Here is a 26,345-nt window from a genome sequence, read left to right on the forward strand (position 1 = left end):
GAACTAAACCCTTACTTAGTAAATTAGAAAGTTAACAGATAATGCCTCAAATTTAGTGAGAAAATAGTTATGTAAGAGTATTACTTGGAAATGGAGAAGAATTCAAAATAACAATAGTTGGACTTCTCTGGTGGCGCAGTGGTTAAGAATCCACCTGCCAATGCAGGGGACGTGGGTTTGAGCCCTGGTCCGGGAAGATCCCACATGCCGTGGAGCAACAAAGCCCGTGTGCCACAACTACGGAGCCTGCGAGCCACACCTACTGAAGCCCGCGCGCCTAGAGCCTGTGCTCCACAAGAGAAGCCACCGCAATGAGAAGCCCACGCAACGCAACAAAGAGTAGCCCCTGCTCGCCGCAACTAGAGAAAGCCTCCAGGCAGCAATGAAGACCCAACACAGCCAAAAATAAATAAATAAAAATTTTAAAATTTTAAAATAACAATAGTTGACTTAAACCTCATAAAAAAAGGAAATCCAAACAGCCAGTAAACATGGAAAAGCATACGACTTCATTAAGTAATAAGAGAAAAGTGAGTCAAAACCAGTGAAACTACATGCCAATCAGATTGACAAATACATAAATAAACTTTGGTAGTATCAGGTATTGTAGACCTGGAGTACTATGGGAATCTTATACCCTGCTTATACTGGAGTATAAATCAACACAACTACTTTGGAAAGCATTTAGCACTCTCCATCAACTGAAGGTATATAAATACCCCGTGACCCAGCAGCCCTCACTCCCGCCCTGTATAAATGCACCAGGATAACCGGTACAGCAGGATTCGTGTGCATTATTTGCATTAGCACAAACTGAAAAAAAACACAAATGTCCATTAAGAGTCAAAAATTAAATAAATTATGTGTATTCGTACAGTGGGAAAACTATCAAGCAATAAAATTGAATGAACTAGAGCTACAGGCAGCAATGTGGATGAATTTTTTAAACCAATGTTTAGTGAAAGAAATAAGATAGAAAAGACTTCATATACTGTGATCCTCTACATAAAGTTAGATGTTGACAAAACTAAACTATTTTGTTAGGGATGCATGCAGGTTAAAGGAAAGGATTGTCAAGAAGTGAGGATGGTGTTTAACTGGGAAGAGGGAAGGAGCTTGTGATGAGAAAAGGATATGGGGGGTTTTTGAGATGCTGACAAGTATCAATACTTTCAGATTTGAGTAATGGTTATGTAAGGATTCTCTTTTTATTTGTCACATTGACAGTTTTTTTCTGTGTGCCTCTCACTACGCATATTGTATTTTACAGTTAAAAACCTGTTTAAGGAATCGGTCGCTTCTTGAGTGCTGGATGTGGGAGTGGGATGAGACCATTTCATTTTAAGCCCTTCACTACTGTTTGCGTTCGCATGTTCATTCATTCAGCATTAATTGAATATATTCTATGTACCAAGCACTCTTTTAATTTTATATGTGTTTTAATTCATGTAATCCTCGCGAGAGCTCTGTGATATGGGAGCTTATCTCCATTTTGTAAATGAGGAAGTTGAGACCTAGAGTTACAGAACTTGTCCAAGGTTATATAGCTAATGGGTAGGGCCAGGCCCATTTGCCTCAGAGAATCTGAATTTTAAAAATATAATCTAAAAGAGAATTTAATTACTAATTATAAGCAAAAAAATTGTACATGAAAGAAGATGACAAGTTTTCATCTATCCAGTTAGAGAAAAACATAACAGTCTTCTTTCACACACATACATCTTGTATTGGCAGGGATTTTTCTTATTAAGCAATTATTTATTGACCGTCTACTTTGTGCTAGGCACAGGTGCTGGGGATAAACACTTAATAAAATACACTCCTTTCTTCAAATAACTTGCACTCTAAGTGAGGAAGTAAGCCAACAGTTATAGTAGAGGTTATATACCAAGTGATACATCACTGATGGCAGTATAAAATCTTAGAAATCTTTTGGAAAGAAGTTTGGAGATAGGTACCTCAGTCTTAAAAATGTTCATTTGCTTTGACCTCAAACTCATTTTTATGGATTTATTGCAAGAACGTCATTCTCAGTATGGAAAAAAGCCTTCATGCATAAAAACAGTTGTTTTGTTTTATAATATTGAAAAGTTGGAAAGAATTTAAATGTGTAAAATGGTTAACCAGTAAACCCACTCAGTGGAATATTTTGTAGCCCACAAAAAAAAATCAAGGTTATGAATCCCCTGATTATATGAGAAATGATTTATTTCAATGTTAAATGGAAAAAAGTTGAACATAAAATTTAATATACAATATGATGGGAGCTTTGTCCCAGAAAAGTCACCCTAGCCGGTGTACAGAAGGGAGGAAGGAGAGCAGATGACAGGAAGGAAGATTATTCCAAAGCCTTATCATTAGTCTTACTTAAGTAATAGAATATCAAGCAATTTTACTTTCTAACTTTTTTGGTTCCATACTTCCAAGTAAGGGACATGAATTATTGATACTTTATAGGAGGAGGGTACACTTTTTCACAAAAATTTAACACTGTGTTCTAATTTCCTCCACTAGAGGGAGAAACTATTTCATGTAATTGCACTTTGATGTGCTATTTAGAACCAGTCAGGAATTTTTAGTCTGCTTTCCTCTGACTGTGGTGAGGTTTTTTTGTTTGTTTGCTTATTTGTTTAGAATTTCTTTGAAATCAGTTTTACAAGATTTATTAAACCATTATATTAAAAGCAGAGGAATTTTGCAATTTTTTTCCCGTTTTCACCATTGAAAACTTGGCTGGCTTTAGTAATGAAACATTAAAGAATTTGAAGTTATTAGACTCAAGTTTTTAAATATGTTCTAAATATAAAAATATATGTTCATTGAGCAAATTTTTGAAAACAATGAACAACTTATTGAGGGAAATAAAAGCCACCTCTGCATGTGCACACACCTAATCTTTTGTCTTAAAAAAGTATCAAAATATTTTGCCATGTCACTAAATACTCTTCTACATCAGAGAATTTGATTAAGCTTATGCACCATCTCCCAGGAAAAACGCATAGATATATTTTGAATGTAGAACTCCTGAAGCCCATTCATTAACTCTGGTTGAGACCTCTTGTCATTCTTTTCTTAGTGGCTTCGTAGCACATTCCTACAGACGGTGAGCTGTTTTTCTTTAAACCAGTCCCAATTTGGAGGCTCTGAGCTTTCTTCTAGGGTTTGGTTATAAACAATCTTACGACATCATGTTGGTAGATAAATCTTTGCCCACATCTTTGATTTCCTTAGGGTAAACTCCTGATGTAGGATTGTTGTTAGGTACCAAGAGCTCCTCTCCAGAAAGTGATACCAGCTCCTCTCCCAATGATGGCATATAATAGAGTTCCTCATTCTTTAAGTGATTGTTCAAAGCAGTTAAAATGTATAAATATACCGTACTGTTTTCATAAATATAGGTATTCTGATTGTTTATCGCTGCATAAGAAACCACCCCGAAACAGTGGCCTAAAACAATGACAATCATTTATTTTATTCACGAACCTGGAGGTTGAGTAGAATATTAATTCTTTTACTACACTCCTACTGACTGCAAACAATACCTATTTTACTAGCTCACAGTTCCGTAGGTCAGAAGTCCAGGCACAGCGTGACTGGGTTTCCTGCTCAGATACTCACAGGAACATGTGGGTTCCTTCCTGAGAGTGTTAAAGCACGTGAAATTTAAGTATAAGACATAGAGTCCCAAACGATGGATGTTCACCATAGTCTGTGTGGGTCACAGAGCTGAAATCAAGATGTCAGGCTGGCTGTGTTAGCATCCAGAGGCTCTGGGAAAGAATGGCTCCAGGCTTCTTCGGCTTGCTGGCATAATTCAGATTCTGCAGTTGCAGGACAGAGGTCCCCATTTCCTTGCTGGCTGTCAGTCGGGGGACAGTCTCAGCTCCTAGAGGCCTCTCGCTTGCCTTCCCTGCCACAGCATCGGACTTCTTCAGAGCCAGCAATGGAGAGTCTCCCTCTTGTCCCTTTTGTACTTCAATTCAGGAAGAGTTCAGGTCCTTTTTTTTTTGCGGTACGCGGGCCTCTCACTATTGTGGCCTCTCCCATTGCGGAGCACAGGCTCCGGACGCGCAGGCTCAGCGACCATGGCTCATGGGCCCAGCCACTCCGCGGCATGTGGGATCTTCTCGGACCGGGGCACGAACCCGTGTGCCCTGCATCGGCAGGCAGACTCTCAACCACTGCGCCACCAGGGAAGCACTCAGGTCCTTTTTATGGGGTGCCTGATTAGGTCACATCCACCTAGAATAATCTCCCTATCTTAAAAAATCAACTGATTTTGAACCCTAGTTACATCTGCAAAATCCCTTCACTGCAGCACCTAGATTTAGGGTTTGATTGGATGATTGGAAGGTTTGTGTACTTCAGTAAGTAGGAGTCTTAGGGGCTCTGTTAGAATTCTGCCTATTGCAAGCAGTGTCCCCACTTCAAGGACCTAAGTGTCTTAGTTCTTAAAGCTCATAAGAGAGTTTATCAGTGTTCATTTTATTTTATTGACCTTGGTGATGGGAAGACTACCACCTCCGTGAACGGGAATGGCACCAAGCCTCCTGAGTTCCCAGTGTGGCTCTGCTACAAGGTGGTGTGACCTTGGCTGTTACTCTACTTCTCTGCCTCTGTGTTCCTCATCTGTAAAATAATGTGGAGTTAGTGATCGTTCTTTCCTCATAGGGTTTTATTGGTTTTTTTTTAATAAATTTATTTTATTTATTTATTTTTGGCTGTGCTGGGTCTTCGTGGCTGCTCGCGGGCTTTCTCTACTTGCATTGAGCGGGGGCTACTCTTTGTTGCAGTGCACAGGCTTCTCACTGCAGTGTCTTCTCTTGTTGCAGAGCACAGGCTCTAGGCACACGGGCTCAGTAGTTGTGGCACATGGGCTCTAGAGCATAGGCTCAGTAGTCATGGCACACGGGCTTAGTTGCTCCGCAGCATGTGGGATCTTCCCGGACCAGGGCTCGAACCCTTGTCCCCTGCACTGGCAGGCGGATTCTTAACCACTGTGCCACCAGGGAAGCCCCCCTTAGGGTTTTGATCATTAGATTATTTAATGCCCAGAGAACTCCAGGAACAGTGCTTGACTGTAAATTGCTTTAAAAGTGATTACTTTAAAAAAAATGCTTTTGAATCTGCAGTTATGCAATTCAGTTATGTTACGCATGTTCATTAATAGGATTTCCTACTATAAAGAGACCCACAAATAAAAATAGAATTTTTCTTTCTTGGTCTTAACTTTTTATTTCTGACTTACTATGTTATACGCATATGGCTTTTATGGTGGGCTGCCACAAATTTATGTTGGAAAGAGCAAAGAGTGGGATTTAAATAAATCTTTACTATGCTAATTTGATATATTTTGATAATTCATTTCACTAGCATGGTATGATATTACCAGTAGCAGACTAAAATCTGAGTTCACTTCTGGCTCTGCCCCTAAATCCTGATGAGACCTATAGCTGGAAAGGCTTTTGGATATTATACTATGAATTATCATAATATTTACTCTGTTTAGGAAAAACTGGAGGAGTGCCTAAAGCAGTTAAAGGAGGAAAGAGTAATAAGACTTAAGGCTGATAAACGAGTCAGTGAGGTAAACAAGTTTCTTCTTATACTTTTGAGAGTGTTTTGGTTTTATTTTGATTCGATTTTAAGCCATATACACATAGTTTGTATGTAATATGTTGTAATATGTATATAAAACTGTAATATGTTGCAAATTGGTTGTATCATATGGACTTTTGCATTTACTGGTATTTAGTGATCATATGATCTATATTCCAGAAAGCATATTTTTAAAAATGTGAAAATCTGGTTTTGTGTGTGTGTGTGTGTGTGTGTGTGTGAGCTTTTATATGACATTAGCTTATTTTCTGTTCATGATTCTTTGATTCAAGAAAGCACTTTTTGTGCATATACTGTATATACAGTAACATAAAAGACATGATGAGACTCTCCTGGCAATGAGTTAGGAAAGGGAATCATTTAAATAAATTTAAGATATTGGAAAACTTCTAAGAATACAATGAAAGATAAAAATATATACTATGATAATTACATTAGGTAATGTACATGAAAGCAGGGCATAATCTAAAAAGTTCTATCTAAATATAATTTATCACAGGGTGAGTGTAGGGAGGAATTTTTGAAAGTGCATCCATTGGATTGGCGGGCACTCATTCGATAAATGTTGAGCACCTGCTTATATAAGGCAAAAGGGGCATCATGAACATAACGGCCTTTCTGAGAAATACTGGAGTTGAGCTTATAGGGTTTTTTTTGTTTGTTTGTTTGTTTTTGCGGTACACGGGCCTCTCACTGTTGTGGCCTCTCCCGTTGCGGAGCACAGGCTCCGGACGTGCAGGCTCAGCGGCCATGGCTCACGGGCCCAGCCGCTCCACAGCATGTGGGATCCTCCCGGACCGGGGCACGAACCCGTGTCCCCTGCATCAGCAGGCAGACTCTCAACCACTGCGCCACCAGGGAAGCCCTATAGGGGGTTTTAAGTGCATAGGTTATAAGCGGAAGGGGAAGAGTGCACGGGAGTGAATATTTTGAAGGAGCCAAAGAAAGCATTGGTGACCGTACATTTAATAAATTGGGTTGGGTATGATTTAGGACTTTTAAACGTAAGCATTAGATACTTTGCTCACTAAAGTTAATTCTTAACATTCAGCAGAGTTGTAATATGTTTTGTCCAAATCAGATTCTATATTTCATTTTCTAATTTAAGGGAAACTTAAAGCAGGTAATTTTCTAATGTGGAATGAGGCTCCAATATGTTTTTAACCAGTTAGAAATGTGATCTTTTGTGAAAGATCATTAATAAAATGATAACTTTGGTTTATTTATATACCACCTAAGTGTTGTATAGGAAACTTTGTTGGGTGCCTGTGGGTTTTGGTTATTATGTGATGCGGTCTCTGTCTTTACTGGTGGAGAATTAGGTTAGTTACAAATTAATTACATTTTGAGTGTTTTAGTTTTGTTCCTTGAAAGTAGACAAGGCTACTTTTGATGACAATGAGAAAAAATCATGTCAGACATTTTCAGTTTTCTTTTATAGCTGGAACATGAAAACGCCCAGTTAAGAAATATAAATTTCTCTTTGTCTGAAGCCCTTCATGCACACTCATTGACAAGCATGATCCTGGATGATGAAGGTGTTTTGGGCAGCATTGAGAATTCTTTTCAGAAGTTCCACGCTTTCTTGGATCTCCTTAAAGATGCTGGGTTAGTTCATTTCTCTTCATGGTGTTCTTCTCTTTGCGACTATAATGGTAGTTTGCTGAGGAACTGGAGCAGTTTTCATCACTTCCATGGGCATATTTAGTATAATTATAGGTAATATAGTTGACTTTTTTAAATGAGGAATTAAATTTTTTAAGAACTGCAAATAGGGGAGCCTGCTTTGGTAGAGTGGGGAGCCCATTATAGAGGAGTAACCTGTAGACAGAGTAATTAGTAGGTACAGTTTTTTGTAAAGACTAAACTGAAGGCAATTTTCATTGAAAATATTTGGGGATGGATAAGAATATTCCTATCTTTCACTTATTTGCTTGTTTGATAAGTTTAAATTAAAGTTATTTTTGTCTTAGACATAAAAATTACTATTAATCTGCAGAGAAGATATAGGTCAGTGGTTCTCAACTGGGAGCAATTTTGCTGAAAGAGGGAAGTGGAGATTGATAGTTGATGGAGTAGTGTTTGGTCAGTGAATGAATTGGTGTTGGGAAGGAAGGAACAAACACATTCTTGGAAACTGGAGGAAAGGTGGTAAAGAGGTGTGGGAATGGAGGTGTGACAGGCAGTGGACGAGGTGCGTGGTAGATGTTGAAGCTGCTAGTGAGACAGTATTTAAAATGGAGGGGTAATAGGTAAGGAGATGGGGTATGTCCTAGAGGAGGAATCTGGAAAGGGCTGAGAATTTGGGGGAGAGGCTTGTAGTCTGGAGTAGGATGCTGACTTTTACTATTTTAGAAGTATTTCATGATTGTAGGTCTGGGGAAATCTAAACTGCTCTTCTGTGATTATAATAACCTTTGTCTTTTCTCCTTTCCTCCTCTGGTCCAGGCTTGGGCAGCTGGCCACAATGGCTGGTATAGATCAGTCAGATTTTCATTTACTAGGTCGTCCCCAGATGAATTCTGCTGTTAGTAGTCCACCTAAAGAAGACAAGAAGGCACTTGAAGAAGAAAAATCAGAATCAAAGCAGAGTGCCCCAGGACAAATGCAAAATATCCAAGTAAGTGGACAGAACAGCACTTACTGATTCTAAGAGTGATTAGCAAAAAGGAAATAACCAGGTCAGGGAGAAAACAATAATGATCAGTCTCTAATAGTTCACATGCTTGGGAACTAGAAGACTCTGGAGTCCTTTCCAAATCTGAGCTTAGTAGTAAATGTGTGCCCATTTCATGATACTGTATTGTTGTAAATAAGAAAACTGGAAGTTCTTTAGAAAATTTATGAGTTAAAGCAAACTATCCTTAATGAAGAAAGAAAACATTAGAGAACATATTCCAAATTTTAAATTGTATAGATGTCTATTCTATTCATATTTTATCTAGGTTTCTATTTGTATGCAGTCAGCTTACAATGAAGGAACACTAATGAAGGTATACGTACTGATATAGATAATTTTTCAAATAAGTAATCCAGACATAGCTAATAGGTAACATATTATAGTGACTCCCCTGGTCATGGGATTGGGAGGGGAAACCTGTCACCTCTTCCTTCAGCCTCACTTGGAGCCCCCTTCTCCCACCTCAGCCAATCTCAGACTGGTCTTGGGAACTGAAAGCTTGAGAACACAGTCTGTTCACAAACTATATACTGTTTACATGTGCCTGGAGGATAGAAAAGAAATTAATTTTCTTACAAAGTAGGGTTTATTTTTAGTGAGGGAAAGGAAATGGGTAATAACTACCCCAGCCACCAAAGTCTGAAAATATAGCGAACATAGCCTTGGATATAGCTAGGTTAAGTTGAGAATCACTTGGCAAGATATAATTAGAAAGAAACTGGCTCTGAAATCTTCTGAATAATCAATTGACTGTCTTAATAATAATATCGCAGAGTAACATTGAAGTTTTGAACTCTACTTTTTAATGGTTGGCTTTGTGCATCACTGAATTTTTGTCTTGTCTTTTGTTTTTCCTTCCAGTTTCAGAAAATTACAGGTGATGCTAGGATTCCTTTGTCTCTCGACTCCTTCCAGGTCCCAGTCTCTACTCAGGAGGCCTTAGAAACTTCCAAAGATAACCTGGAGTTCCCAGTCACAGAGCAGCGGCAGGAGTCTTTTGAAGATTTCATTGCTAGAACATGTCCTCCTTCAGCAGACGTCATTTCTGAATCTGGAAGTCAAAGAAAAGAAGAGGAATTACCTAGAAATAGCAGGTCTTCTTCAGAGAAAATGAGCAGAGCATAATATACCAAAAACTACTCTGCTAAGAAACAACCTGGGAAGGACCTGCATTCCTGCTCTGACTCACCTGTAAAGCAGAAAAGCAAAGGAATTGGGCAAAATAATTCTTTGCTTCATGAACCAACTAGAAGTGAGTCTTCGAAAAAACACATTTCTGTTAAGAAAGAGAGTAGAATAGTGACTGTTTCATCAAAGACAACTAAAAGTAAACTCAGTCTACTAGAACATTCTGAAAGTGATACTCTTGGATCTGATTTTGAATTTCAAGAAAGCATCCACACTCTATCACGCCTAACATAAGTCTAAATCTTTTAAAATTATGTTTTTACCTTCAAATTTTAATAAATTACTTGTGTTTTTAGTATAGCATATGGTATTTTAAAATACTTGACTGGAAGCCATTAGAGAAAGATTTATCTATACCTTTTTATTATAATGAAAGTTTGGGTGTATTTTTCCTTGTGACAGTTTGCACCATTCTTCAGCTAGTGTTTACTGAGGGCTTCATATGTACAGTACTTTTCTGGGTGCTATTGCTTTCAGCAGTGAACAAAAAAAAGCCTTTACTCTCCTGGAACTAACACTCTGGTGGGAGAAAACATAAACAACAAAGCAGGGTAAGGGGTAAAAAGAGATGGGAATAATAAATGGAATAGTTTTAACATTTGGTTAACTGTCAAACTATTATAAATCGTACGGCCAGAAGCCATTGACATATTTTAATTCACAATAACCAGAGAGCATCAAACAATTTACCAAGGCACTTAACCGTGTTTATGGATTACAGCAATGCTCTGGGGTAGGGAACTGTTACCATCCCCATTTACAGATGAGGAGTCTGAGGAGACATTATGTGAGTTGCCCAGAATTACACAGCTGTAAGTGGGAAGCTGGGATGTGACCGGAACCCATGCTCTTTTTTTTTAATGTATGGACTTTATTATGTTTCATTTGTTTCTGATTTATGTGATTTTTTTTTTAAAGATTTTTTTTGATGTCGGCCATTTTTAAAGTCTTTATTGAATTTGTTAACAGTATTGCTTCTGTTTTATGTTTTGGTTTTTTGGCCGCACGGCGTGTGGGATCTTAGCTCCCCGACCAGGGATCGAACCCTCACCCCCTGCATTGGAAGGCGAAGTCTCAACCACTGGACCACCAGGGAAGTCCCCCTTATGTGATTATTTTTATGGCAGTTTTTTAAAATTTTATTTTTTATTGACGTATAGTTGAATTACAGTGTTGTGTTAATTACTGCTGTATAGGAAAGTGACTCAGTTATACATTTATATACATCCTTTTTCATATTCTTTTCCATTACGGTTTATCACAGGATATTGAATATAGTTCCCTGTGCTATGCAGTAGGGTCTTTTTGGTTTTTTTTAAATACATCCACTTTTTTTTTAATAAATATATTTATTTATTTTTCATTTTTGGCTGCACTGGGTCTTTGTTGCTGCGTGCGGGCTTTCTCTAGTTGTGGTGAGCGGGGGCTACTCTTCGTTGCAGTGCACAGGCTTTCTCATTGCCGTGGCTTCTATTGTTGTGGAGCACGGGCTCTAGGTACATGGACTTCAGTAGTTGTGGTACGCGGGCTTCAGTAGTGACTCACGGGCTCTAGAGCAAAGGCTCTGTAGTTGTGGCGCACGGGCTTAGTTGCTCCGTGGCATGTGGGGTCTTCCTGGACCAGGGCTCGAACCTGTGTCCCCTGTATTGGCAGGTGTATTCTTAACCACTGCACCACCAGGGAAGTCCCATGTAGGACCTTTCTGTTTATCCATCCTGTATATACACCAGTTTGCATGTGCTAATCCCAAACTCCCAATCCAATCCTCTCCCACCCCCTCCCCCTTGGCAACCACCAGTCTATTCTCTATGTCCCTGGTTCTGTTTCTGTTTCACAGATAAGCAGAACCCAGGCTGTTAATTACGTTGTTATCCTGTTTCCTTGTTAAGAGAGGAAGGGTTTAAGGAGGGCATCGAGAGAGAAGCCAGTGAGCACTAGAAGTGCAAAACAGTGGGGCTGTCAGAAAGCACACCTGTCTCCTTCCCCCATCGTGAGCAGAATTTTTAAACGGCAGAGTATGTAAGAGTATGTGATGACACATCTCTGGATTAAATTATGTCTCCCTGATAAACATGCACAGATAAGTCTTTAGTTCAGCCAGACTGAAAGGTGAGATCAGAGAAAAGCTGGAGTGTCAGATTTCTTCTAGAAGGTCCTGCCTGATTGTTACTAAGAGGGCTACTACAGTTTAGTTCATTAGTCATGGATTGAGTGTTAGAGGAGTGAAACATTGACCAAGATGTAGCGTTGGCCCTTTAGCAGTGGAGTGAGAGGGGAAGACGCTCAGCAGATGTCTCATCCTGCACGTGACATGCTATGACGGGCATATTCAGGGCGTTTGGTCAGTGTTTGTGGAAGAAGAGGGGGAGCTGTGAGGCAAAGAAAAGTCATCGAAAGAGGCAGTCCCTAAGCTAAGTCTTAAAGGACTCGTGAAAAACTGGTGAGTCAGCCGGTGAAGGGAAAGGACACTCAAGGCAGAGAGGACAGCGGAAGTCCAGAGCCGTGAGTGTGCGGGGGGGGTGTCACGGAGCCACAGGCTCAGGCTCTGGAGGATCAGTGCAGTGTCCCCAGGCAGTGGCAAGTGCCCCTAAAGGAGGCCGCGAGGAGGAGAGGGGGTCTTAACCACCCACGTGCGTGGAGCTGGCTTCCTCAGAAAACAGCTCAGAATGGAAAGCACAAGTTCAGGTGGCATTTTAGACCACTGACGTCAGTGTGGATGAGGAATTTGAAGAAGCCTGGAGACAGTTATGCCCCACTCTTCTGAGGAGCAGTGTTTTCTCTTTTCAAGTGGGACTTTCACGCTGCCACCTCCTCTCCTGTCCCTACTGAAAGGTCTATAGGCCGGCAGAAGGGAGAACCTGGCTTAAGTAAAGTTAACCAGGTTTCTTTACTGTACAGCTTCTCGGGGCTGCTGTAGGCTAGTGTTCATTCTGGATCATCACAGCAGGCGTGTGGTACACAGCCATCCTCAAATATATTTGATTGTAGAGTCCTTTTTTAATAGAAGTGTCTAACAACTGGTTCCACCAAACAGCAATTTGGTAACTTCTAGACCAGGTAATAGCAAGAAGAAAGGGGTCTGAAATAAGGTATAGATGAAGGGAGGAAATAAGTTCTAATTTTATTTCGAAAATTACAAGCAAGCCTTGGTCTTGGGAAGTAAGGAAGAAGTAGGAGGCGGAGGCTGGACCCCCATCTGTGTGACTAAGGTTGGGTGGTGGTATCATTGAGTTTGGAAATAGGGAATAAAGAACTGAATTGGGGAAAAGACTTTACTTCTGGACATGTTGAATTTTAAAGCACCTGTAGAATTCAGGAGATTAACTGGTAGATAACTGGATATGCATGTGAAGACATGGAAAGATAAAAATTTGAATGTCATCAGCACATATAAGCAGTCATTAAAATCATGAAAATGGATGAGATTTCAGAGAATTGTGGGTACTGTCAAAGTTTAGGTAATAAGCAGAGAAAGAATTTTGGGAAGGAGAGAGGTGATAGAATTTCAAGAAGGAGGAAGTGGATGACAGTGTCATACTTCAGAGACTGTAAGTGTCCATTGGATTTGGGCAGTTAGGTCCCCAGTGACCTTAGAGCAGTTCAGTGAAGTGGTGGACAAGAAAGCCAGATTGCAATAAGTTGAGGGTGTAGAGCTGCCTGTGGCGGCCAGGCAGGGCTAGTGAAGACAGTGGGAATAGGCTACTCTGAAGGAGTTTGGATGAAAAGAGAAAATAATTAGCAAAAAAGAATTTTTTAGAGTGAGAAGGACTTATATTTTATATGTTGAAATGAAGGAACCAATAAAGGAGATCCTGAAGATGTAGATAAGTAACTTAGAGAATTGGGGAAACATGGAAATATGGATAAGAAAAAAACCTTGCACAGTATATAAAAAGCACTTATATCCTTCGAGTTGGATGGATACTGGTAAGTTTGGGAGGAAATAGAGGTAAGAAGAGATAGAAGTTAAATGAGTTTATACTGATAGCCTCAGTTTTCTTTGACACAGATTTTTCAGAGACATATATACACATACATAATTATAGTTTTAAAATTCATATTTACATGTTTTATTGATCATTTGAAGTGATTCCATTAAAAATTATAAATATGGATACTTTGCTGCTTAATAAGTACAATTTCAGTACTTCATTAAACTTTCAATACTCAACCTAAAGCAATGTCACTTAATTGAAATGAAATATTTTCATTTGGGTTAGAGTTTATGAGCATGTACCTTTACTGAGAAATTACTGTATACCTTTGCTGAGTGTTTACCAGAGCATACGCAATCTATGCAAACAGGAATTCTGTTTTATTTTTAAACAGTGTCAGATGTGATACAGTAGCAAAGAGCTTGTCATCTTGCCCTAAATATGCCATAATTACTTTTGGTCAAAAATTACTGTTGTATGCATACCCAATACTAAGGCCAGGAATCAGTCTAATTTCAAATGGATATTTACAAAATAATCCCTAATCTCAAAATAGTAACACTTGATTTTCAGAAGATCAGCAAGATGGTTAATTTTTTAGAAGATCCTGATTATAAACTACATACGAGAACTTATGGTTTAACATGGATCACTGAACACATTCTTTTACTCTTCCAGAGTCCCATTGAAATGACTGGAGAAATATTAAAACAAAAATAAATTAATAGCAGAGTTGGAAAACCAGAAAATGAACAATGTGGACTTCCTAGAAGATAAAGAGCAGATTATTGAAAGATGAGTTAATTGAAGAGTGGAACAGCTAAGCCATTCCACTTCCTCTTTGTGGAGTACCTAATTATGGAGTTTGCCACCAAGCTCAGGCTAAGAAAGCAGCTCTCTGAAGTGGGGGTCCTGACACAGGAAACACTGGGATTGGAGAACAAGGGCATTATCCAAAATGACTACAAGCAGGAACTGAAGATAAGCTGCCACACTTCTGGTTACGGTGACCTGCCACTCCCTTTATAATCACCAGAGTGCCTATAATCAGAATTTGTATTCATTGAAAGTGAACCAGAATTCTCATTTGGCTGAGGAAAAGCACTTCAAACCGTAGTCTTAGGCCCTCATCTATAAATATGCCAAGAATCATCAAATTTGAAGAAAACCACTAACATAAAAGGAGACACGAAATTAAAACAAATTAATCTGTTCAAGAAAGTAGTTACTAGAAGAAACAGAAGAAGTTTAAAAATTAATACAATTAGGATCTTCAAAGAGTCATGGGGATGTTGCATCCATAAAGAATAGGATGCTAGGAAAAAGATATTTAGTTTTTGGAAATTAAAAATACGATTGTGGGGCTTCCCTGGTGGCGCAGTGGTTGAGAGTCCGCCTGCCGATGCAGGGGATACGGGTTCGTGTCCCGGTCTGGGAAGATCCCACATGCCGTGGAGCGGCTGGGCCCGTGAGCCATGGCCGCTGAGCCTGCTCGTCCGGAGCCTGTGCTCCACAATGGGAGAGGCCACAACAGTGAGAGGCCCGCCTACCGCAAAAAAAAAAAAAAAAAAAAAAATACGATTGTGAAAACAGAACATTCAGAAGATGGACTAGATAGCAGAATAGATTCAGTTGAAGCTTGAATTCATGAAATGGAAGCTCTGATTGAGGGATCCCCTTAATATGCATTGCAAAGGGATGAAAGATAAAAGTTATGAAAAAGAAGTGAGACTCCTAGAAGAACACGGGAGTTGGCATACAGTAAGTGCACAAATATTTGTTGTATGAGATAGTGCAGATATCAGTATGAGCAATGAATCCATGGAAGATTTTAAATCAAAGGAACTGATGATGCCATGTGATCTGTCTTTCCCCTTTATAATCACCATGGATGCTTATAATAAGGAAAAATCTGTGTAAATATTATGCGTATGTAAAAATGAAGTGAGCTAAAATTCTAGGCTTTAACATGAATGGAGGCAGGGCAGGATATAGAAAGTGGAACAGTATTCAGGATCTCGTCTTATTCAAGGCAAGAATATAGTGTTTACCTCTAGGTGTTGATAGAAAAATATATTTAAGTATATTTGAAGTGAAAGGCATATCAGTAGGGATAGGTTATGTGACGATACTTCAGCCACAAGCCTGAAATCTTAGTGACTTAAAGCAACATTGGTTTATTTGTGCTCATTCTGTATGCGTTTGGCAGATTGGCTAGAAGCCCTACTCCATATCCCCCTCAACCTGGGAGCCAGCTGACAAAGCATCACTATTTGAAACATTGCTTGTTACAGTATCCAAGCAAAAATAGATTGTGATGCAACATACCCTGACTTAAAGCTTCTGCCTAGATGGACCGTGTGTCACTTCTCACATTTCATTGGCCAAAGAAAATCACATGGCCATGGCTGAATTCAACTGAGTAGGGAAGTGCAGACTTACTGTGTGCCAAGACAAGGAGAGAGAGAAGCAAATATATGTCAACAACTTTAATAGCCCCCAAACCACCAGGAAAGGGGGGATGGAATTTAAAAATCCAAGAAAAGGCAGGAAAGAAGAAACAAGATAAATAGGAACACACACAAACGCACACATACAGACGGTAGCAAGACCAAATGCTTTTCTCACAATAAATGTAAATTAAATTCTGGAATTCCTTAAGCTTGAGTAAAAAAAACAATCCAACTATGTGCTATTTGCCAAAAAAAAGTCTAAAAGACTTTCATGGATTATAAAGAAGTAAACGAGCATACCAGGCAGATGCTAACAAAAGTGTATGAGACTATGTTAACCTCAGAATAAACAATAAATAGGACTCAAGATGAAAACCATTAAGTGGGAGAAAGTAAAAGCATTTCTCTTCGGTTGATAAAAAGTATAGTTTTGCAGAAAGGTTATTTGAAATCAGATCTGCAATCTAAAAACTCACTGTCAAAATGTATAGAGCAAAAACAGAAATACAAGGAAAAGTGAGCAAACCAATTATGAGAGAGACTTTAACACATCTCTCTCCCAAATCAGTGGATCTACTGCTACTCACTAAATAAGAAAATACTGACAAAACCAAGGGCTGGTGAGGATGCAAAGTAACTGAAATTCTGGTGGAAACAAAATGATGTAGTCCCTCAAAACAGATTGGCAGTATCTTTAAACATAAATACACCAGCAGTTTCAAAAGTTACGTGAAAACTTATGTTCATGTAAAAACATGTACGTGGTGTTTATAGCAGCTCTATTCATAATCATCAAAAAGTCTTCCTAAAGGTGGATGGATAAACAAATGATGGTGTGTCCACACAATGGAATACTACTCAGCAATAAAAAAGAATAAATTATTAATACATATGTCAACTTGGATGAATCTCAAAGTCATATGCTAAGTGAAAGAAGCCAAAAGGTTACATCTTGATGTAATCTCAAAAGATACATACTTTATGATTCTATTTATGTAATATTCTTTTTTTTTCGGCTGCATCGGGGCTTAGTAGCGAGATGTGGGATCTTCGCCAGGGCGTGCGGGCTTCAGAGCGCGTGGGCTCTGTAGTTTGCGGCACACGGGCTCTCTAGTTTAATTGTGGTGCATGGGCTTAGTTGCCCCACGACATGTGAGATCTTAGTTCCCCGACCAGGGATTGAACCCATGTTCCCTGCACTGGGAGGCGGATTCTTAACCACTGGACCACCAGGGAAGTCCTATTTATATAATACTCTTGAAAAGGCAAAATGATGGTGATAAGAGGCTAGATGAGTGGCTGTCACGGGTTGGGGTGGGAAGGTTTGGTTACAAAGAGGCTGTGCAAGGGAGTTTCTTTCAGTGATGAGCTGGTCCTTGTTCTGGTTGTGTTGGTGGTAACATGAATCCATACTTAAGTTAATTTAAGGGAACTGTACCTCCCCCCCAAAAAAGCATCATTTTTACTGTATAATAATTGTAAAACAAAAATCTCAGGCCCAGCCCCCTCCCATCAGTAGGTTAGGAGAGGGAAGATACATAAATATTTTGTATCCATCATGAATTCAAAACATTCTTTATATTTTCTATCCATCAGGAATACAAAATGTTTTCTTGGAAAAGTTATGAACTGTTTATAAAAGGGATTCATGTAAGGGTAAAAAAGTACAGAATGCAGACCTGTTTGCTTTCATAATATAATAAAACCAATAAAAGGCTTGTCCACTTGGAAATTTTTAAATTACCTTTTAAATAACTCATTTATAGGGGAATTCAAAACAAATTACAAACTATTTAGAATTAGTAAAAAGCTACTTCTCAAAACCTACAGGATTCTACCAAATCAGGAGTTAGAGGAAATTTTGTAGATTTTATTTTTCTGGGAGTAAGAAAACTGAAAAGAGGTGAAATAACAATTTAACTTTAGAAGCTAGAAAAAATGATGAACTAGAAGAAAGACACGAGGAATTTTAAATGTTAAAAGCAGAAATTAATAAAATAGCAAAAAATTTTTGATCAATGAAACTAAAAAGTTTTTAAAATAAAAACTAATAAAAGGCAAACCTTTGGAAAATATGACAAAGAAAAATAGCTAGCATTAGGAATAATTTTTAGAAAGATACCTACAAATAGACTTTTTAATTTCAAGGGAGTACTGTTTATAATCTACTCCTGATATGGTTGTATAACTTCATTCCAATAATTTTGAAAGACTAGATGAAATGTGATAACTTAAAAAAAAATAGAGATTCTAAAAATTGGCAAAAGATAGAAAATGTAAATAGACCAAACATCTTAGAAGAAATTGAAAGAGCAGTATGAAACTTTTTTTTAATATAATTTTATTTTATTTATTTATTTTTCACTGTGTTGGGTCTTCGTTGCTGCGCTCAGGCTTTCTCTAGTTGCAATGAGCAGGGGCTACTCTTCGTTGTGGTGTGCGAGCTTCTCGTTGTGGTGGCTTCTCTTGTTGTGGAGCACAGGCTCTAGGCTTGCGGGCTTCAGTAGTTGTGGCTCGCAGGCTCAGTAGTTGTGGCTCACAGGCTTAGTTGTTCCACGGCACGTGGGACCTTCCCGGACCAGGAATTTAACCTGTGTCCCCTGCATTGGCAGGTGGATTCTTAACCACTGTGCCACCAGGGGAGTCCCTGAAACTTCTTTTTAAAAGGCAAATACTATTAGGCACATCTTTAAAGAACACATTTATTCGTAAACCATTGCAGAGGATAGAAAAAAGACATAAAACTTCCTAATTCGTTCCATGTGGTTAGCATAATCCTGATACCAAGACTGCACAAATAAAACAAAGAAAAGTATAGGCCAGTCTGAACAGAAGTGCAGAATCACTGTGGCTCACTAACAGGTTAAAGAATACCATATCATCTTCAATGCTAAAAAAAAGCATTTGATAAATTCAACATCCTCTGATACTCAGCAATCTAGAAGTAGAAGGAAACTTTCTTAGCATCCCATCTTGCTGACTCAGAAAGAAGACAAAAATAGTACTAAAAAGTAAACTCGATGGAAAGTGAGACAGCTATGGTTGTAAAGTTTTTTTGGACAAAAAGAAACCTTGTAGTTACCTACTGGCATGCTGTTGCAACAATGAGAAAGCTTGTTAAAGAGGCAGGGCACACCACCAACACCGCAGTATCAAAAGCTTCTATATACACTGGCAGTAACCAATTAGGAAATGCATGGTGGAAAAGAATGCATTCTCTAGAAAAGGTCAGCAGAAATCTAAGGCCTATGTGAATTTTAAAAATCTATAATGAACGGTATAAAAGGAAACCCCCAAAATGGAGAGGCATGCCACATTTCTGTATGAGAAAACCTAACATAAAAAAGGTCAGTTCGGGCTTCCCTGGTGGCACAGTGGTTGATAGTCCGCCTGCCGATGCAGGGGACACGGGTTCGTGCCGCGGTCCGGGAAGATCCCACATGCCGCGGAGCGGCTGGGCCCGTGAGCCATGGCCGCTGAGCCTGCGCGTCCGGAGCTTGTGCCCCGCAACGGGAGAGGCCACAACAGTGAGAGGCCCACGTACCGCAAAAAAAAAAAAAAAAAAAAAAAAGTCAGTTCTATCAAATTAACATAAATTCAAAGCAATTTCATATAATCATAGCAAGGTTTTTAAATAGCTATAACAATATAATTATAAAGATCATCTATAAGACAGCGCACGAAACAATTTGTGCTATCAAAGTAATCCATGGAGCCAGAGTAAATGAAATAGTGCACTATAAGCACAGGAACAATCAAATAGGTTAAAGGCACAGAACAGAGAATCCAGGAACAGAGCAGTATATATACATATGGGAATTTAGTATTTGGAAATGGCATTATAAATAAGTAGGGAAGAGTTGAACTATTCAGTAAGTGATGTTGAGATTATTTACTACTTGGAAAACATTTTCTTCTTTCATACCATGGACCAGAAATGAAATCCAGATGAATTAAACATGGAAACATAAAAAAAAAGAAGGAAATATTGGAAAAAATCTCTAATAAATGGGTGAGGAAGGCCTTCCTAATCAAGACACAAAGCCCAATATCCATGAAAGAAAAAAAAAAAACAACTGATAGATTTGATTACCTTAAAAAAAAAAAAAAACAACTGATAGATTTGATTACCTTAAAAAAAAAAAAAAACTCCAGTACACAACTATAAATAGGAGACAAAAGATTGGGGGATTATGTGAAATATAACAAAGTTAAAGATCCTTAATATAAAAGCACCTAGAAACCAAACAAAAGATGAACAAAAGATATAAAAATATTTTTATAAAGAAGAAATATAAACAAACATGTATAAACTTTCAACTTCATAAGCAGTCAGAAATTAAAATGAATACCATTTTCCCATCCCTTGAAAAGGCAGATATGAAAGGATTGGTAATAACTAGTGCTGGACATAATGAGCACTCTGTCATTGTTGGAGAAAGTATAAATTCATGTAGCTTTTCAGGTGGACAATTTGTCAGTGTATATCAATATTTAAAAGGTGTCTAGCCTCTGATTTAACAGCTCTGACTGTAGGCATCCAACCTGAAGAAATCTTCACGCAAGTCCTAGGAGTCAGGTATAAGCATGTGTATTGAAACATTTTTTGAAATAATAAAAAATTTGAAAGAAGATTGTACATAAATGAAGAAATTGTTGAAATAATACATACCAACTTCTACCATGCACTACTCTGCAGCAGATAAAAACAGCTCTATGATGTGGACATAAAAATATTCCTAAGTGATATGAAAAACAAGTTGCACAATAATACTGAAACGCACACTCCTGTTTACGTTTATAGGGTTACGAACCCGTTTACATATATATGGCATGTGTGTGTCTGTGCGTGTCTAGAAAAACGTCTGTAGTAATGCATATCAAGATGTTGACGGTTTCCTCTGCCCAAGGCACTAGGATTGGGAGAGAAGGAATGAAAGGGGCCTTTATGTAATTTACTTCATTTACTTCTAGGTTATTTGGGTTTTTTAATAAGCATATTTTTATGGATGACAAGTAATTTTCATTATCACAGAAAACTTGGAAAATGCAAATATATAATCTCTGGTACCGTATGTCCTATGTCCACTTATTTTTCAAAATGTGTCTTTCCTAATATCTCTGTAGAAAATGAGCTTTACTGTGTAACCTCCTCTCAGAGCTTTGGACCCCTGAGGTGTTCCTACGTAATAGTGTATTCAAACTTTTTTTTAAAAGCCACAACCCAGAGTAAAAATTGTATTTTATGCAAAAGGAAAGGTAATTGTCCTGGCCCAAACCTACCTGTGAGCACACGTAATGAATGGAACATTTCACCAGACAGTTCTTACTGTACTTCTAGTGACTCACTGTGTTCTTTTCTATTGCATTCCTCTAAAGAGAGTTGTGTTTGCAACCTGCTAAGTGGGTTTCACAATCCACTCACTAGTGGATCATGTCGTACAGTTTGAAAACACTGGCTAGAGTGCTTCAGACATTTGCTGTGTCTGTTGCTGACAAAACTGCTGCACGGAGAACCCAAGTCTTTCCCCCATTTGCTTTGTTATTTTATGGCTGAAAGTCCTTCTCCATTTGTGCATTATTACTTCCAAAGCCCAGCTTTTTTGAGCTCTTTAACTCCCAATAGTCTTAGGGTAATTTACATTAGATTCCCCTTTTAAATGCCCTTTTGTTATACTGAAAGCTTGAGTTTTCAAATTGACACATCTACAGGAGGAGTCTAAAATATAATTTGGTCAAAGAGTTTTAAAAAACAAGAGGACAAGTGCCCTGTGACTTCAGGCAACCACTTGGTTTGGGTGGCTGGCTGCTCGCTGGCACATCATGTACTACAGGGTTGAAAGGGCTTGACCTAAGGCCCATGCTCTCTTCGTACAGTTTGTAAGTTTTAAACCAGTGTGAATTCAAAAAAACAACAACAAAAAACCAAGCAGTTTAGACATAGGTAAGGATACCTATATACCAAATAATTATTAACTTTGTTCCTGAGAGATCAGTGAGGATTAGTTGGGTTATTTAATGTCTTGGAAAGATAGTCGTCAAAGTCCTTGAAATGTAGAGGAAGTTTTTCTCTCTTAAAAAAAAAAATGGAAAACAAAAAGCAAACCTTCACAAAATCTCTTCAAAAAATTTTTATTGATTTATAGTTGATTTACATTGCATTAATTTCTGCTGTACAGCAAAGTGATTCAGTTATATATATTCATTTTTATATTCTTTTCCATTATGGTTTATCACAGGATGTTGAATACAGTTCCCTGTGCTATACAGTAGGACCTTGTTGTTTATCCTCTGGAGGTTAACCTTTAACTTTAGGTTAAAGCGTTAGGCCTAAGACTCTCAGTTGTCCGTGCCTTTTGAGTATTTCCTTTCAAACAGGACAAGGATCGAACTTTCCACTAACCTGAGGTAAATCTCCACAGCTTACAGAGACATTATAGTCATCTAGGGTTTCTCCATGTCTGGTTGACTTGAAACCCATAATTCTTTTTTTTTTTTTTTTTTACATCTTTATTGGAGTATAATTGCTTTAAAATGGTGTGTTAGTTTCTTCTTTATAACAAAGTGAATCAGTTATACATATACATATGTTTCCCATATCTCTTCCTTCTTGCGTCTCCCTCCCTCCCACCCTCCCTATCCCACCCCTCCAAGCGGTCACAAAGCACCGAGCTGATCTCCCTGTGCTATGCGGCTGCTTCCCACTAGCTATCTACCTTACGTCTGGTAGTGTATATATGTCCATGCCTCTCTCTCGCTTTGTCACAGCTCACCCTTCCCCCTCCCCATATCCTCAAGTCTATTCTCTAGTAGGTCTGTGTCTTTATTCCTGTCTTACCCCCAGGTTCTTCATGACACTTTTTTTTTCTTAAATTCCATATATATGTGTTAGCATATGGTATTTGTCTTTCTCTTTCTGACTTACTTCACTCTGTATGACAGACTCTAGTTCTATCCACCTCATTACAAATAGCTCAATTTCGTTTCTTTTTATGGCTGAGTAATATTCCATCGTATATATGTGCCACATCTTCTTTATCCATTCATCCGGTGATGGACACTTATGTTGCTTCCATGTCCTAGCTATTGTAAATAGAGCTGCAATGAATATTTTGGTACATGACTCTTTTTGAATTATGGTTTTCTCAGGGTATATCTGCCCAGTAGTGGGATTGCTGGGTCATATGGTAGTTCTATTTGTAGTTTTTTAAGGAACCTCCATACTGTTCTCCACAGTGGCTGTATCAATTTACATTCCCACCAACAGTGCAAGAGGGTTCACTTTTCTCCACACCCTCTCCAGCATTTATTGAAACCCATAATTCTTATCTACAATGAAAAGATGCCTCTTACCTATTTCTCCATCTCCCCCATTCTCCCTTGAAGGAGAGTCAAATGCCTTTGGCCTTGGGTTACAGAGCCTTGGTCTTGCAGGTCGTTTGCCTTCTAAGTCTGTGACAGCTTTCATTGCTGCTCCTGTCCTGCAGGCTGCTCTTCATGTCACAGGCCTTGCCAGTGATGTTAGCACCACAGGCCTCCCTTCTTGGAGAAATTAGAAACAGCTTAATTTCTTCAGGGACTGCAGAGTCCCGTGTGGAAGAGGCAAGGTGCTTGCTAGAGCTGGGCAAGTCTTACCTCAAAGCAGGCAGAGATGCCTGTTTGCAGTGGGTCTCCTCTTGATGGTTTTCAGGAGAAGCGGCTTCTCAGGAGAGCTGCCACCGTGGCACACAGGCCTCAGCCTGCCTTGGACTTCCACCAGACAAGGAGAGGGCCCCATGGCAGCAGGACTGACCCCATGAGAGTGCGTTTCTCCCAGTTGAGTTTAAGTTCATAAGTTACAGACTCCAGACAACTGGCCAAGGGAGTGACAGCCTGGAGAGCCTGAAGCCAAGATTGTTCTGCAGTGCAAGCAGCTGTGGAAGGAGCCAGACTCTATCGCCATCGCTGAATGAGACCCTCTGACTGACCCTGAACCAGAAAGGAATTGGGCAGGAAATAATTGTGGACTTTTAATTTCTCTAGAGCTCAACCTTCAAGAGAAAGGATATTTATTTTGGGGGGACTTTAATTCCTTTCTGAGAATTTAATAATGTGAGGCATTTCATATAGTTCAAATCAGGGCATTTTAATATTGCTGGCATTTATTATTTGGAGTTGTTTCATGACTTCATTTGAGTTCCTTGCATAATCTCCAGTGAGCTATATTGAATGTCCTCCCTGGGAGAATGTGAAATGGAAGACAGATTGGGAAATGAATTTTCAGGCTAGGCCATGGATAGCCTCGAGTAAATTTAATTGGTGTTTTGTGCAGACCCACTTCAGAGCCTTCAGGTCCCATAGCTGACCTCGGGAGGATTCACAAAGAAGTCGTGATGTCAGAGAGCAGCCTCACAAGGGGCGAGCAGCCCTGCTCCCATGCACTCAGCATTCTTTCACAGGAAGAACAGCTGCATTTGTGCAGTGCTGAGTCCTACTTGTTAAGAAATCCAAATGTTAAATACCGTATGCTAACACATATATATGGAATCTAAAAAAAAAAGGTTCCGAAGAACCTAGGGGCAGGACAGGAATAAAGACACAGATGTAGAGAATGGACTTGACGACACGGGGAGGGGGAAGGGGAAGCTGGGATGAAGTGAGAGAGTGGCATGGACATATTTACACTACCAAATGTAAAATAGATAGCTAGTGGGAAGCAGCCACGTGTAGCACAAGGAGATCAGCTCGGTGCTTTGTGACCACTTAGAGGGATGCGATAGGGAGGGAGACGCAAGAGGGAGGAGATACGGGGATGTATGTATATGTGTAGCTGATTCACTTTGTTATAAAGCAGAAACTAACGCAACATTGTAAAGCAATTATGCTCCAATAAAGATGTTAAAAACAAGCACACCCCAATGTTAGAACTGCTGGGGAGGCTGTGAGGGGGGACATTTCCTCCTCCCTTCGTGTGTCTGCCGAAGCCCACAGAGATGAGCGTACGTCTTCTCAGAGCTTCTGGGGGCTACGCTTCCATTCTTCTTTTCAAACTCCCTTTTTGCTTCCAGGATGAAGGAGTGGCTTATTCTGGCTGGTGAGATTGGCAAAGGGGTGGTTACACAAGCATGGCCCCTCCCTCTGGCTCTCTTGCGGACCCTGCCTGTCCCCAGGCAGCATGCAGCGTTTCTGTGCAGTAAACCCACCAGGCCTTCTCTGCCTCTGTCGCAAGGTGGACAGAGCAGGCCTGCCATTGCTGGTAAGTCAATTCCACTGGGTGGGGGAAGAGGAATGGGAAGACTGGCCTGGACTTGGCTTTCAGTCCTCGTTTCCAGTCCTCCTTGAAAAGTACTGGCACTGCTATTTTGATCCTTATTGGAGTCTATTTGGCTTCTGTGAATAGATTTCATTTGGGTTCCAAACTTTGGAGGGGAAAGGGGTAGGATTAATTAGTGCCCTAAAAACTCAACACAGGCTGTCTTCCTTCACATGCCAAGAAACATGACAATTAAGAGTCTCACCTCCATAGCTTCTGTCATGGGAAGAGACTGACTTCCTTAGTTCCAGTTAAAAATCCTGGGGAAACCAAATCACACCCATTAGGATGGCTACTATAAAACAAAGAACAAAAAATGAAAGTAACAGTCATTGGCAAGGATGTGGAGAAGTTAGAATCCTTGTGCACTATTGGTGGGAATGTAAAATGCGGCAGGCGCTATGGAAAATAGTATGACGGTTCCTCAAAAAACTTAAAAATAGAATTACCATATGATCCAGCAATTCCACTTCTGGATATGTACCCAAAAGAATTGAAAGCAGGGTCTCAAGGAGGTATCTGTACACCCATATTCATAGCAGCATTATTCACAATGGTCACAAGGTGGAAGCAACCCAAGTGTCTCTTGACTGATGAATGGGTAGACAAAATGTGGTATGTTCATACAATGGAATATTCTTCAGCCTTCAAGAGAAAGGAAGTTCTGACATAAGCTATAACATATGCTAAAGAAGGGAGTCTGAAAAGGAACCTTGAGGACGCTATGCTAAGTGAAATAGCCAGCCACAAAAAGACAAATACTGTATTATTGCACTTACATGAAGCACCTGGAGTAGTCATAGTCATAGAGACAGAAAGCAGAAAGGTGGCTTCCAGGGGCTGGTGGAAGGGAGGACTGGGGTGTTGTTTAATGGGTGTGGAATTTCAGCTCTGTGGGATGAAGAGAGTTCTGCAGATTGCACAACAACGTGCATGTACTTAACATTATTGATCTGTACATTTAAAAATGGTTAAGATGGGGCTTCCCTGGTGGCGCAGTGGTTGGGAGTCCGCCTGCCGATGCAGGGGACACGGGTTCGTGCCCCGGTCCGGGAGGATCCCACGTGCCGCGGAGCGGCTGGGCCTGTGAGCCATGGCCGCTGGGCCTGCGCGTCCGGAGCCTGTGCTCCGCAATGGGGGAGGCCACAGCAGTGAGAGGCCCGCGTACAGCAAAAAAA

At 39.6% G+C, this 26,345-nt stretch overlaps 1 protein-coding gene across 1 annotated transcript in view; it reads left to right on the top strand.

The window, feature by feature from the left end:
- The window catches only part of CEP78 (centrosomal protein 78), a 70,629-nt gene that overhangs the window by 23,858 nt on the left and 20,426 nt on the right, over positions 1–26,345 (top strand). The window contains 5 exon segments of the mRNA XM_007472123.1: positions 5,510–5,587; positions 7,061–7,227; positions 8,068–8,239; positions 8,565–8,612; positions 9,161–9,490. Coding sequence (XP_007472185.1) covers positions 5,510–5,587; positions 7,061–7,227; positions 8,068–8,239; positions 8,565–8,612; positions 9,161–9,490 — 795 coding nt within the window.

The sequence above is a fragment of the Lipotes vexillifer genome, unplaced genomic scaffold (genome assembly GCF_000442215.2).
Source record: "Lipotes vexillifer unplaced genomic scaffold, Lipotes_vexillifer_v1.1 scaffold993, whole genome shotgun sequence".
Lineage (NCBI taxonomy): Eukaryota > Metazoa > Chordata > Mammalia > Artiodactyla > Lipotidae > Lipotes > Lipotes vexillifer.